Genomic DNA, 14,245 nt, shown 5'->3' on the forward strand with positions numbered 1-14,245 from the left:
CAGCTGGCAGGGCACAAGTCCCCAAGGACCTTGCCATCCCAGGGCGGAAGGAGCCTGTGGTAAGGACACAGAGGCCAAGGCCGGCTGCAGGGCCAAGCTGCGTCCAGCCCAGGGGCCTGCAGAGGGCGTGGCCAGGGTGGCCCTGACCCACCTGCTCCAGGGCTCAACCCCTGCGGGGCACGAGGCTCCGGGGACTGCTCCCTGGTCCTGGGGAAATGGTGGGTGACTGTCCCCACGACAGAGCAAGGCACAGTACCTGGGTGCGCCCAGCCCTGGCTCCGCTTCAGGGGACATGAGTCCCCCCACCCGTGGACCCCATTCTCCCCTCTTTCCCACCCCAACCTGCCCTCCAGCCCCGGGTGCCTGTCACCGTGTCCCCACCCAACTCCCCGCAGCCTGTGAGCAGCCCCTGCCTGGCAGAGTCACCCGGTCCCCAAAAAGCCAGCGCGACTCAGGCCAGAATCAGGGTTTATTAGCTGGTGTGCGACCCCTCACACCCGGGGTCCCAGGCAGAGGCTGGAGCCGGGGACGAGGGAGGGGACCCAGGGCCCCGGGCAGGACAGAGCCGGCTCCGGGCAGGGCCCTGGGGGAGCTGAGGGACAGGCTGCCAGGCCACAGGGAGCGGGGCTGCGGGCCCTGCTCCGGGCTGGGCGTCGGGACCAGGACGCTGTCCCCAGTTTCCAGGCCACCTTGGGGGTCTGGCAGGGGGGTTCGGGGACCAGAGCCCAGCAGCCGTCGCAGGGGAGACCCCCCAGCTGAGGCTGTGTGGCAACTCTTCAGAGGACCTCAGTCCCTACACCCTGTGTCCCCAACCATGGACCAACTAGAAAAGGGGCGGCAGGGGGGGACCTTTGGGGACATTACAGTCTTTCCAGGGTGGGTGCCACAGGATTTGACACTGTAGCTATTTAAAAAAGTGGGAACCAAGCCAAGGTCAAGGCCAACCCCAAACCCAGTTTAATAATCCCGTAGGAGCCGTGTGCTGTGGGGCTCACCCCGAGGACCCTCAGGTGGGGCTGGGGGACCAGGGCAGAGTTTCCTCAACGTGTCTGACCTTGAACTCTTGTTTCCAAGGAGTACCCCAGGGAACCCTGTTTGGGAAACGCTCACTTAAGGCGCTGTCCTAATGGACGCAGGGCTCTCTCCCAGGAGTTGCCTGGTTCTCAGGGCCACCTGGGCGACCACAGGGACGCTAAAAATGCTCAGGGCTGAGGAGGTGCCACGAACAGGCCCCTCTGCCGCTCAGTGGCAGTGGGTACCCCTTTCCCAGCCCCAGCACCTCCTGCTCCCGGTCAGCCTCTCCGGAAGCTTCTCCTCGGCCTCTTCTTTGCTACCCTGGGAGGAAAGCAGCAATGGCTCCCCCGTAGGGGACCTGGGACCTGGGACCTGGGACCTGGTCCCGGCCCAAGGCGCTGAACTCTGGGCTGTGTTCTCATGGCTCCTAACGCGACACAGACGTCCTCTGTGTCCCCCAGGAACTATGCTTTGGGGTGGAGCCCGGGGTGGCACCTGGGACCTGGTGAGGCTCCTGGGGGACTAGGGATCAGCACCCCACCCCCGCCCAGGGCAGGGCGTGCAGGACGGCACTGGGGGTGGCCAGGAAGGGGCACTGGGGAGCGTCGGGGCTGATGGCCTTTGATGCCCGCGGAAGTGACCTCGGTCCGAGGCCAGGGCCAGCCACCGCGGAGACTCAGTCGCTGGGGGAGACGCTGCTGCAGGCGCAGGGACCTTCGGGGGGACCTGCTGGCCCCGGGGCCTTCCGGGAGGGGGAGAAGGGCCCCTCGGGCTGCCCTGGGCCCTCGCTGGCTGCCAGGGTCCCCTCGGCCTGGGCGGGGCGCGGCTCCGCGGGGGCCTCCGGCCTCTCTGCAGGGACCTCCTGGGCCACCGCGGCCACCTGCAGGCTGCCGGCCTCCGCCCCGGGCTCGCTGTCCCCCGGCCCGGCCCCCTCCCCGCTGCCCGGGGCCGCCCTGGCGGGGGACTTGAGGTTCTGGGTGGCCGCCAGGATGTCCGCCCGCAGCTGCTGGGAGGAGTCCAGGGCCTCCTCGGGCCGGTCGGGGGCCCTGTCGGGGACCTCGCTGAAGCCCCGGGGGCCGCCGGCGCGGTCGCTCTGGTCCACGTACTTCTTCCTGGGGAAGGACGAGGGGTAGTAGGCGGTGGCCTTGTGCTTCTGGCGGGTGATGAGCGCGGCGCAGACGATGAAGAGGAGCAGGAAGGTCAGCGAGCCCACCACGGCCAGCAGCATGGCGTACTGCCGGAAGAAGTCCGCGATCCCCTCCAGGAGGCTGGTGGGAGGCGGCCGGGCCCCGCGGAGTGTGGGCCGGGGTCCCGCCGCAGACGTGGCGCTGGGGGCTGGGGCCTGGGGCGGAGGGAGGCTCGGGGAGGAGGCTGATGAGCCCTCGGCCTCCCCGCTGCCTGCCACGTCCTCCAGGAAGGCGGCCGTCAGGGACACCGAGTGGGCCACCGCGGGCACCGGCCTCAGGAGCAGCAGCAGACACAGGAGGAGGCTGGGGGCCACTGAGGAGGCCATGTTGGCCCTGGGACCTGCAGGGGAAGGAGGAAGGAAAGGGGTCAGGGCCTGGGGACTGCAGGGCCCGAAAGTCACCTTCCTCCTCGGGGCCTGCACCCCACTGCACAAGGGATCTGGCTGATCACATGAGGGATACGCCCTTCTGGGGGCAGGGCTGAGTCTTCTTGACTGAAGCATCCTCAGGGTTAGCACCATGTCTGGAATACAGTAAGTGCTCAATAAAGGCAACCAAACGACGTGGGTGAATTAGTAACTTGCACTTCCATGGCTGGCTAGGTGCCAGGTGCTTATTGCTAAGTTACTTCCAGGGAACTTCTCACAGGATCCTGCTGAGTCCTAGTGGGGGAGGTACTTGTGGTCATCCCCACTTCCCAGGTGAGGAAACTGAGGCCCAGAGGGATCAACTGATTTGTTCAAAAGAGCTGGGGTTTGGATCCAGGCGTGCAGGAGAAGTGATGGGGTGGGCCGAGGGACACCCCTGCCCAGGGCCACCTTGAGCCCCCCCAGGACCTGGGTGCCCTGGGGCTCATCCCTGGGCAGGGTGGCTCTGCAGCCTCCTGCGGGCAGCTCAGCCAGAGTCTTCCTCACCCTCCGGTTCATCTCCTCCTCCTTCTCTAGAAGGTTCTGTTTGGAAGCCTCTGGGTCTCTGAGCTCTGAGGAGGCTGGACGCTGGGTCACCCACTGCCCCACACCAGAGGCTCCAGCAGGGCTGCAGGGCCCTGGGGGACCCCCGGGCCTGAGACAAAGCTGGAGCCCCCCCCGCCCCCCCCCCCCGCCCCTCGGTCACCACTAGATGGGAACCAGATGAGCGGGCCTCCCTCCCACTGCTGCTCCCGGCTGAACCCCCAGACCCCTCGGCCAGACAGCCCGACTGATTAATGCATTCCTCATGCCGAGCCGAGGGGCCGCTTCCTACAGCACGACTCCCAGCCCCTGTGAGCGGGGCCTGGCTTCAGGCAAACCCCAGGCCTTCCCACCAGTGGGCAGTGCAGGTCCCGGGAGCCCTGGGCTGAGATCCCAGCTGAGGGCCTCTCTTAGGAAAAAGAGGCCCAGAGAGGGTGAGGGGTGGACCTGAGCCCTCACAGCAAGCTCCCAGGGTTGGTGGGGGGGCAGCTTGGCTGCAGGTCACATGTCCAGATCAGGCCATTGTTAAAAGCAAGGGACCCTGCCTGCCCCTAGGGGACTGCAAATTTAGGAGATGAGGTAGGGAGGAGGCTGGGTCACAGGTGACCCAAGTCCTTTCGGTTTATGCCACAGTCCCCCAGTATCCCCCGGGGGCTTAGTCCCAGGACTGCTGTCCCCACAGACACCAAAACCACGTAGTGCACCCAAGTCCCTTCCATGAGGGGACACAGTGCTTCCACGGGGCCCGCCCACCTCCTCCCACACCCTTTAGAATCCCCCATGACGGAAGGTCCCTGAGCCCCTGGGAACGCCATCTACATAGACTGGATTGTTTTAAATCGCTGTGTTGGTGTTTGTTGGGGTTTTTGTTTTGTTTTAATATTTTCCATCTGCTGTTGGTTGAATCCACAGCTGGAGGACCCAAGGATACCCAGGCCACGGCCCTGACATAAATCTGGTCAAACCAGCTCAGATGGCATAAATAATAATGCAATAAATAATGCTAATGCTAATAATTCCAGTTATTTAAAAAAGCAAAACCACTCTCTTTTTTTTTCCTGCAGTGCCGGGGATGGAGGGGGGCCTCCCGCAAAAACTCTAACCTAAACTCTAACCCAACACGTCCCAACCTCAGGGCCCCTGTAAAACAGCTGGTGGTCCCAAGTCCACCCTTCAGAAGCCACATCACTGGGTTCCAGCAGAACAATGACTTGCCCCAGGACACAGAGACCCACCCAGGGTCACACAGTGTTGGGGCTGGGATTTGGACCTTCCTTTGTCCCACCCTGGAGCCCCCACGCCCCCGCACACCTGCTCTGCCCCAGGAACCTACCTGGGAAGTGTCACTTCCTAACCTGGCTGAGGAGTGGAGCTGCTCAGCAGGTCACCAGGAGCCCCCTCCTCGCTGGCCAACAGAGGTCCCTCCAGGCCCCTGAGCTCGGGGGTCTTCGTCCTACCAGCCCCCTCCGTCCCTCCCACTTCCCTCAAGCCCCTTTAAAAGGAGAGACTTTTAAAGGTGCCAAGCTTCTCGCTGCAGAGGGTGCTGTGACCACGGGTGGCTGAGCACCCAGGAAATCCCCAGGCAGCCCCTAACTGAGGCCGAGGACATCAGCTGGGAAACCTGCTGGTCAGGGGTGGCCATCTGGCTCCATGGTGTCCAGCCTCTGGCCTCGCTCTCCCCATCTGTAAATGGGTGGAGCCTTACAGAGCTGTCAGGAGGGTGAGAGAACACTCTTACAGCACCTGGCCCTGGACGGCTGCTCACCCAGGAAAGGTGGAATTCAGGAGTAGAGTGCTCCAGGAGCAGCCGGCACTTCCCCTACTCCTGCCTACACAGGACTGTCCTCTCCTGATGCGGGCATTTGCTCAGGGTCTCTGCCATGCAGGAAAAGACCCAACTTTTGTTTTTAACACCCTTAAGTGAGATTTCCTCAGCTGTGGCCACAGAGGAATGCAGAACCAAAGACACAGACGCACATTCACATGCACGCACATGCGCACACAGGCAGCAGCCAGAGGAAAGGCTGGCTCCCCCCCACCACCCTTGGAGCTAGGCGCAGAGGACAAGGAGGGAGGCCACAAAACTATCCCCGGCTCTCAGTGTCCACCTCAACTTCTCCCAGCTCTCTAATAAAGGGGACAGCAAAGTGTGAAGCCAGCAGCTCTGCAGGAGACAGCTGTGTGACCCTGGGTGGGTCCCCTGCCCTCTCTGGGCCTTGATTTCTGGTCTGTGGAATGGAAGAACTGGCTTTGAAATGACCCCTCTGCCCACCAGCTGCCCCTCATCTACTGGGAACCTGGGCCTACCCTCGTGGGTCCTGCTTGTTGGGGGCTCAGAATCTCAGGCCGTTAGGAGCTGGAGTCAGGCCCAACACCTCTCCTTTCAGCTAAGAGGAAACCTGGGCCCAGGCTCTGGCAGTGACCTCCCCAGGGTGGCGCAGCAAGTCAGGGCCAAGAGCTGGACAGCCCTGAACAGACAGGCAGCTCAGAAGACCCAGGAGGCAGTGCCCAGCTGTGTAACCTGGGGCCAGGCAGATCACCTCTCTGGGCTGCAGTTTCCACCCGTGTGCAGTGGGGATAAGGGCCACCCTCTGCATAAGACCTAGCAGTGCCTGTCAGGCAGTAGGTGTCAGCAAGCGGGTGCCACAAGACTGTCCAGGTCCCCCCTCTTGGGGACCCTCTCACCCAGACTTAGCTGTTTTAAAACAAGGAGGGGATCCACTAGTGGCCGCGGATGTGCGGATGCTGCAAACTCAGCCCTGGGCCTGGGGACCCCGAGACTTGAGGCCGACGGGCCCGCTGCCACCCCACCCCCATCCAGACTCCGGTGGCCCAGGGGGAGGGGCGGCCCTAGGAAACCTGGCTTCAATTAGTGGCCCTGGGGGGGGAGGGTCGGGCTGAAGCACCAAGTCCCTTCTGCCCGGGGCCAGCCGAGGACAAGGACCTGGACCCCGCAGAGGGGACCCCTGGAAGGGAAAGGAGTTCCTGGGGGCGCACAGCAGCGGGGACACAGGACGCCGCCACGCAGCCCAGACACAACCCAGACGCTCAGGGGCGTCCCCAGGGTTCCCGGCCCGGCCACCGGGCCATCGCACCCGTGCTGGGCCCCCGCAGGACTGTCCCCACCACCCCTACTGCCCCGATCCTGGTCCCCACCCCCGGGACACCCCAGGCCCCGTCCCCTGTCCCCTGGTCATCCCTGCGACCCGCCAGGCGCCCGCGCGACCTCAGAGCCCAGATGCGCCCCCGCGGGACAGGCGCCCGGCCACCACCCAACGGCCCGGCCGCTGACGGGGACCCGCCGACCCAGGACCCGCAGGACGCCCGCCCCGCGCTCACCGTCCCGCGGCCTGGCGCTCCGCTCTGCCGCCGCGTCGCCTCCGCCTCCGGCTGGCCCGGGGCAGCTTGGTTTCATTAGGAGGTTGGGGTGGGGACAGGGAGGGGCGGGGCCGCCGCGGGCCACACACCGCCCACCCCGCCCGGGCTCAGGGAGGCCAGCGGCGCCTTCCCCGACGGACAGACAGACAGACAGACTGGACAGGCAGCACTGCTCCCCAACTGAGAGCGGTCCCGCTGTCCCCAGCTCCCAGGGCCCAGGGCAGGAGTCAGCAGACCCCCTCCCGGATCCCAGCTGTGACTGGGGGGAGGCCCCGATGGCCTATCCAGGCCCCCACGGGGGAGCCAGGCCCACCACCTGCTCAGGGCTGGCCCGTCCTCTCCCCAGGCCTCAGTTTCCCCCTCATAGGGCTTGGGAGGGGAGCCCCTGAGCTCCCTCTGACCCTGATCTTCTGGAAACTGTGACCTCACAACACCCCAATGAGGGTAGCTTGAGCAGGAGTTCTGGACCCGCTTCACGGAGGGGAGCGAGAGGCCCCGTGAGTTCAAATGGTCACCAGGGCCCTAGACCAGGACATCCGCTGACCTGAGCTCGTAGCCCCTGCAGGCAGCCATCCATTCACGCACTCGCCCGCCCAGCTCAGCACACCACCACAGAGCGCCAGGCCTGCACCCCGGGTCCAGAGGATCAGACACAATCCAGACCCCCACCTGCTGATCACAGGAGAATCTTCCTGCGTGAAATGCTTTCTCTCTTTCTCTCTCTCTTTCTTTTTTCTTTCTTTTTGTATTTTATTTTGAGACACGGTCTTGCTGAGTTGCTTGGGGCCTCACTATGTTGCAGAGGCTGGCTTTGAACACAATCCTCCCGCCTCAGCCTCCTGAGTTGTTGGGATGACAGTCGAGCGCCACCGCGCCCGGCATGAATTGTTTCACAAAACAGAAGGGGCTGTGCAGGAGGACAGAGGCCTGACCAAGTGCTTGCGGACCCAGGCAGAGAGGCTGGTCCATGGGGACATTGTCCCAGATGACCTCCCTGTGAGAAGCAGATCTGAGCTAATGGAGACCCTGGAAGGGCGGTCCCTGGGGACCGTCCACCTACGGACAGGCCACTCACTGGTGGGCACGCTGGCTCCCAGATGCAAGTAGAGGCCCTGTCCTGCCTCCCTCTGCCTGGTTAGAAGGCCATCAGACCCAGCAACACACACACAGGCAGATGTACTCACACGCACACACACATGCACTTACACACGCGCACACAGATGCATGCACCCATACCTGTGTCCGCACATACATGGCTCACACGGTCATGCTCACCCACATAAATACACACGCACACAAAGACACGCACACACAAATGCTTCCTGTTAAACTGCACACCCCGCCCCCAACAATTCGGGGACAGAACAGCAACCCTGTCGAAAGGAGCCCCATGTCCCCACCCGGCTCAAGCACCAACTGTGGGCAGCTGCACAAATTGCCGACCCACATCCCTGCCCGTCTCTGGGTTGCAGCTAAATGTGGGGTCAGGCTAGACACTCGCCACCAGCCAGCCAGCCCTCAGGCTCCAACACAGAAACACTCTAAATTTCATTCATTCTACAAATATTTCTTGAGCCCTTGCTCTGCACCCAGCCTACAGTCAGGCCCTGGGAGACAGTGACGAGCTGGGAGCTCACAGAACAGGTGGGGGACCTGTGACAAGCACATAAACAAACAGATGAATCTCTAATTGCACACTGGGCTTCGTCGAGTCGGGAGGGGTAGCTCAGGGCCGGGGAGCCCTTGCCAAGGCGGTTGGTGTGAACTCAGGCCTCATGGGGGGCCTCCAGAAGGAAGTGACAGTCCAGCTGCCCTTGGTGAAGAGGAGGTATTTAGGAACACAAAGATGCAGGAGAGTTTCCAGCAGAAAGACAGCATATGCAAAGGGCCTGAGGTGCATGGAAGGCCACACCTTCGGGGCAGCTCCTAAAGATCACTGTCCTGCTCCAGTCCCTGAGCCAGGTCCGCGGACGGTTCTTCAGGAGTCTTGCCGGCTTTGTGCGCTCTCCCAACCCTGGCAGGGAGCACCATGCAATCGGGGCTCCGTTAAAGCTTGATGACAGTGCATGGCCCTGTGACTTCCACGTCGCTTCGCCCAGTGAACACAGAGGGGTCATTCCAGCCGTGCCTCGGGCATCCCAGGAGTCCCACGAGTCTCACGGTCCGTGTTCCTGGTTCTGGGGCACGTGGGGGCCCGGCCTGGTCACTCCCGGGGTCCGCACCACCGTGGCTCCCAGGGGCGTGGCGGCCTGTGGCCCGGAGCGGGCTGGACCGCTGTCCTACAACCTGTCATTTCCGAGGCCTAGGACAGCGCCAGGCCCTCTGCCCAGCCCAGGAGCCACTGTGGGACCCCACCCTGTCCCCACTGTGCAGCGAGGAGCAGCCCAAGCCTGCAAGGCAGCCTGGCTGGGAGCGCCCACCCCGGCTTGGGACCCTGCCAGGACCCTCCCGAGCTGAGCCTGCGGCCGCCCGGCCCACCACAGCCCCACTCCGCCCCCGGAGGGCCCAGGGCCACCTCTAATTACACAGCGCCCAAGGCCACCGCGACCTGCCCTCTGAGCAAAAATAGCCAGAGCCTTTCATGTGGCTGGAGAGGCCTGGCCCCGTCACATCGTAGGCCTGGCCTTCAGAGGGACACGCTGGGGTGGCCTGCCTCCCAATTGGCACTACCTCCAGGAAACCCTCAGGAGCCCCAGGGAGGGAGCCAGGCAGCCCCCCGGCATGCCCCGCAGCCCTGGGCTCCCCACCTGAGGCCCAAGCACCTGGCTGGCCTCTCGTGGCCTCTGTGTCTCGAGACAGAGCCTCTCAGGACAGAACCAGGCCTTTCCAGCGTCCCCAGCGCCTGGGCCCAGGGTACAGTAGGTACTCAGTAAGTGCCACCCCTGGCTGCCGGGCAACCTGGCCATGGCACAGGGTGGGGGGGTGGACGGAGGCCAGGAGGCCGGGACGGACTGGGATATGCTGATGCCTGTGGCCTTGTCCCTGGGTCCCCGTGACGGATATTTCCTGGGCACGTGCTCTGCACCATCTCCGGCATGGACACTGGAGAATGAGGGGACAAGATACCAGGCCCTGCCTCGGGGGCCGCTGTAAGGGGGGACAGAGGGGAACAAGTCAACCAGCCCACAGGGAGGACCACCCAACACTGGGAACAGGACAGCTTGGACGAGGGCAGGGGCAGGGGCAGCTATTTCTGCAACTGTGGTCAGGAGCAGCCTCTCCAGAAAGGAACCGGAACAGACAGCAGCGGGATAAGGGGAGGCAGGGGTACAAAGGTGGATGAGGAGCTCCCAGGCCAAGGGTGCAGTATGTGCAAAGGCCCTGGGGCAGGGACGGGCTTCGCTGGAGATCCCCTCCGGGGAAGTAAGACTGGGCGCTGACCGGTTCTCACCTGTAAATTGGGGGCCTTACCTTAGCTCCAGACTTGGGCCCTCACACAACACATGACCTGAGCCTCAGTTTCCCAGTCTACAAGGGGAAGGGTCAGAGGCGGCTCCTCCACGCGCTGATGTCACTTTGGAAAACAGGTTGGTGGCTTTTATAAAGTTACCCCTACCCTTCCCGTCTGACCCCGCCATCTCCCTCCTCAAGAGAAGGGAAAGCACGCATCCCCACCCAAACAGACCTGTCCTTCGTGGCTTTAGTCCTAATAGCCCCAGACCCCAAACAGCCCACTCAGCCATCGGCAGGAGGACGGACGAGGTCCCCACGTCCTCAGGGTGACCCACGACCAGCCATGGAAAGGTGGGACGTGGCTGAGTCCCATGCGCGCTGAGCGAGGGATGGACACGTCCATGTCCCCAAAGTTCTCCAACAAAGGCCAAGCTTAGCGAGGGGGGTCAGAAGTCAGAAGAGTAGTGACCCCTGGGGGTACCAGCTGGGGAGGGGCCCAAGGAACCTTCTGGTACTAGAAGCACGTGCTGCCCAGACCTGGGTCGTGACCCGGGGATGCACACATGCGGGGGGGGGGAAACGGAGCTGTTCACTTCAGACTTGTGCCCTTCACCTAGTTTATGACTCAATTAAAAGTTTACAAGATTCGGAGGCTGAGGCAGGAGGATCACAAGTTCGAGGCCAGCCTCAGCAACTTCGCAAGACCCAAGACCCTGTCCCAAAATAAGACAATAAAAGGGCGAGGGATGTGGCTGAGTGGTTAAGCCTAGGTTTAAAAAAAAAATTAAAAAGAGCCCTGCATCCTCCTGTCTTGGGGGTGCACCCACAGGCTGAGTGTCAGCGTCTTGGTGGCCCTGCCGGCTGCACTCTCCCTGGTAAACATTCACATTCCCCAGGGCGGTGTGAGCTCCCCGAGGAAGCCAGACATGTAAACAGCCGGGGCCACACTGCAGGCCTGGCCTCAGTTTCCCTCTGCCCCCGCACAAGCCCCGGGGCCTCCCTCCCCTGCTGTTGAAAGGAACAGGGTTGGAAACCAGGGCCCTGCGGCCTCTGAGCAGGGAGAGGCCGGCCCAGAGCGAGAAGTGGGGAGCGCTTGGGGCTACACTTCAGGGACCCCAAGTTACCAGACTCTCAGGAAGCCATCTTGCAGGTCCCCTGCTTCCTGCTGTGACCCTCCCACCCAGCCTCCTTCTTCTCCTGGCCTCCCCTCCCTCCCTCTCTCCTCTCTCAATTTCCAAACACTCAGCACTCAGCAGGGACCAGATGCTTTCCAGGCACTGGGACAAGGCAGAGCCCAGCCCAGATAGAGACGCCCATCCTGTGACCCTTCACTCTAGTGAGAGGATAGACTGTCAAAAAAGAAAAAAAAAAAAAAAGGTCACTTAAGCCAGGCACAGCACGGTGGCACAGGCCTGTCATCCCAGCAGCTCAGGAGGCTGAGGCAGGAGGATGACGAGTTCAAAGTCAGCCTCAGCAAAAGTGAGGCCCTAAGCAACTCAGTGAGACCCTGTCTCTAAATAAAACGCAAAATAGGGCTGGGGATGGGGCTCAGGGGTTGAGTGCCCCTGGGTTCAATCCCTGGTACCCACCCCTCCCAAAAAATAAGGTCAATTAGCAGGGCTGGACTGTGACACACACCTCAAATCCCTGCTACTCCGGGAGGCTGAAGCAGGAGCATCTCAAGTTCAAGGCCAGCCTGGGTAATTTAGCAAAGACTCTGTTTCAAAAATAAAATAAGGACAGGGGACGTAGCACAGTGGCAGAGCATTTGTCCCTCAGGTGCAAGGCCCCATATTCAGTTCTCCCAGGCTGAGGATGAGGCCGGGTTTGCTGGATGGCACCTCTGTGGTTCTGTGGCTGGTGCTGAGCAGGGTGGATGGGGCAGCAGGCAAGGCGTGACCTTGGGGCAGATTGAGAAGCAGGCAGAGAGCGAGTCAGCGAGTTGACTAGAGGACAAGGCTTCTGGACAGAAGCAAGAGCAGTGCAAAGGTCCTGGGGCAAGCAGGGCCTGGCATTTTCCCCGAATGGACAAGGGACTGGTGTCTCTGAAACAGAGTGAGCCAGGGGGTGCAGACAGATGTGAGGTCACAGGCACCAAGTGGAAGGGCTCTGCAGGAATCTGGAGGGGGTGCTGGCTTTGACTATGAGTGAGGGGCAGCTGACCACTGTTCCCATGTCCCCTCCTCCTGACAGCTGCCAGCCTTCTTCCCCCCTGGGCCCAGAAATGCCTCCGCAGCAGCCTCACAGAGAGGGTCTTCCCCAAGACCCAGCCCCCACCAACAGGTGGACACAGGCCACGTGGCGGTGGGAGCAAGAAAGTAAATGGTCACCGTGAGCCAAGATCTTCAGGGAGGGATCTTCGCACTCTGCAGGGTGGCCCTCGGGAGTGGACCACTCTGGACCTCAGTCTCCTCGTCTGTAACAGGAGGGTCATAGCAACACGCACTTCTCTGGGGTCTTGGGAGGCCTAATGAGCCCAGCATTTAGAGAACACAGCCAGGAGGATCCGCAACCGCAGGGACACGGGGCTGAGACCCCCCTCTCCCGGCCGCTGCCCAGCCCGGGACCCTCCTGCGGGGGTGGGCACACGGGGGTCGCCTGGCCCTCGGCAGTGCGTGTGGCGGCCCGACCTCCCGGGCTGATCCGACCTCTGCGAGGACCAGGACGACGACGTGACGATGCGGGGCTGGTGGGGGAGGGGCCGACAGCTGGGGACATCTGGTTTGAATCGTCGCTGGGCGCGGGCGGCCGCCGCGGAATGTGTGAGCTATTTTAGGCCAAAAGACGGAGCCAGCGGGCGGGGCGGGCTGCGGGGACCTGGAGCCTCCGCGGTGTCCCGATGGCCATCCCCCCCCCCGCCCCCGGCTGGGACCCCTCCCAGGGTGGCCGGAGCCCTGGAGCCCCGCAGGCCCCTGTCACTGCAGCCCCCGGGGAGAAACGCCTGTCCCCACTTCGCAGGGGACAAGGCGGAGCCAGGAGCCCAGCGCCGGGTCCCTAAGCGCCACCAGGCTCCCCGCGACCGCGTGGCCATCCGCCCTGGCCTCCTTTCCTGCAGCCTCCTCCCTTTGCCTCGGCCCTCATCCTCCTGCAGAGCCTCCTGCCTAGGTCCTCCACCCCACAGAGGGCCCCTGAGCCCCCTACTGTGTGCCACACGCATGCAGTGACAGGGACAGCAAGACCCGGGGAAGAGAGGTCCACTCTCTGACTGTGCCACCAACTCCACAGGTCCAGGGCCTGGGAAGGGGCAAAGGAGGACCCACGAGTGAAGCCCTGGGGGCTGAGAGGGTGACTTTCAAGCTGAGACCTAAAGAATCGGAAGATGCCAGGGCGGAGGCTGGGAAGCGGCTGGGCGCAGGGACCACAGGTGCAAAGGTCCTGAGGCAGGAGCACCTGAGACTCCAGGACAGAGGGGGCGGTGACAGGAGCGTCCTTCTCTCATCCAAGATGCGTGTCCCTAGATGAGACAGGGCTTGGAACAGGGCAGGGGTGGGGCCCAGAAGCTTCCGTTGGCAGGATGAGGGCTTCCCGCTGTCCCACTACACGTGTGTGTCCTATGATTTGCTGAGGGGCTGCTGAACCTCTGGGGAATCGAAGTCTGTCCCTCTTGGGGGCTCAGAGGCTGGACACAAGGCCACCCCACAGGGTCTCCAGAAAGACCTACCCTCCGGGGGCAGTGGGCAGCTCAGAACCAGGGCTGGGGCTGGCCGGCAGCTCACCTGTGGGTTTCGGGCCTGTGGAAGGAGACTGTGTCTGTGCCACCCTGTGTCCAGGTCCTGACAAAGACCTCTTTCCTGCTCAGAGCAGCAATACCTGTGTCTCACGAGCAGCTCAGCAGCCATTTTCTGGTCCCGCCAGGCCCGGGCACGTGGGTGCCCTCGGACAAAGCAGGGCCAGCCAGGGTGACAGCCTTCCAGCCACCGAGAGGCCACTTAACAACCGAGCTCCTGGTGACACAGAAGTGCCTCGGGTTTCCAGGAACCTCTGGGAAGGGGGCTCTGTGGACCCCATTGCCGAGTGGGCCCCTCGGAGCAGGGCCTCTCCACCTGGGCACAGGTGACACTGGAATCCAAGTCCCCCCTGACTGAACTCAAAGACTCTGAACAAGTCGGGTGATTCCTTGTGGGATTTTTTCTGCACTTGATTTATTGAGCACTTACTTTCTGCCAAGGCATTGTGCCCAGAGCTTCCCGCGCCTGTCTCGCTTACCCTCCCCGTGCACCCAGGAATCGGTGCCATTGTCACCCCATTTCACAGATGAGGAGACTGAGGCCCAGAGTTCACTTCACACCGCAGCGAGGGCCCATTGTGGGTTATTTCAGCCTC

At 62.8% G+C, this 14,245-nt stretch overlaps 1 protein-coding gene across 1 annotated transcript; it reads right to left on the reverse strand.

The window, feature by feature from the left end:
• Positions 1-451: 451 nt before the first annotated feature.
• On the reverse strand, positions 452-6,611 carry TMEM119 (transmembrane protein 119). Its single transcript, XM_081286874.1, has 2 exons — positions 6,491-6,611; positions 452-2,541 (listed from the first exon to the last, which is right to left on the reverse strand). The coding sequence occupies exons 1-2, from the start codon at positions 6,564-6,566 to the stop codon at positions 1,691-1,693; spliced, it is 927 nt and encodes a 308-aa protein (XP_081143000.1). The 5' UTR covers positions 6,567-6,611; the 3' UTR covers positions 452-1,690.
• Between the last annotated feature and the right edge of the window lie 7,634 nt (positions 6,612-14,245).

The sequence above is a fragment of the Spermophilus citellus genome (assembly GCF_964194105.1).
Source record: "Spermophilus citellus genome assembly, chromosome: 3".
Lineage (NCBI taxonomy): Eukaryota > Metazoa > Chordata > Mammalia > Rodentia > Sciuridae > Spermophilus > Spermophilus citellus.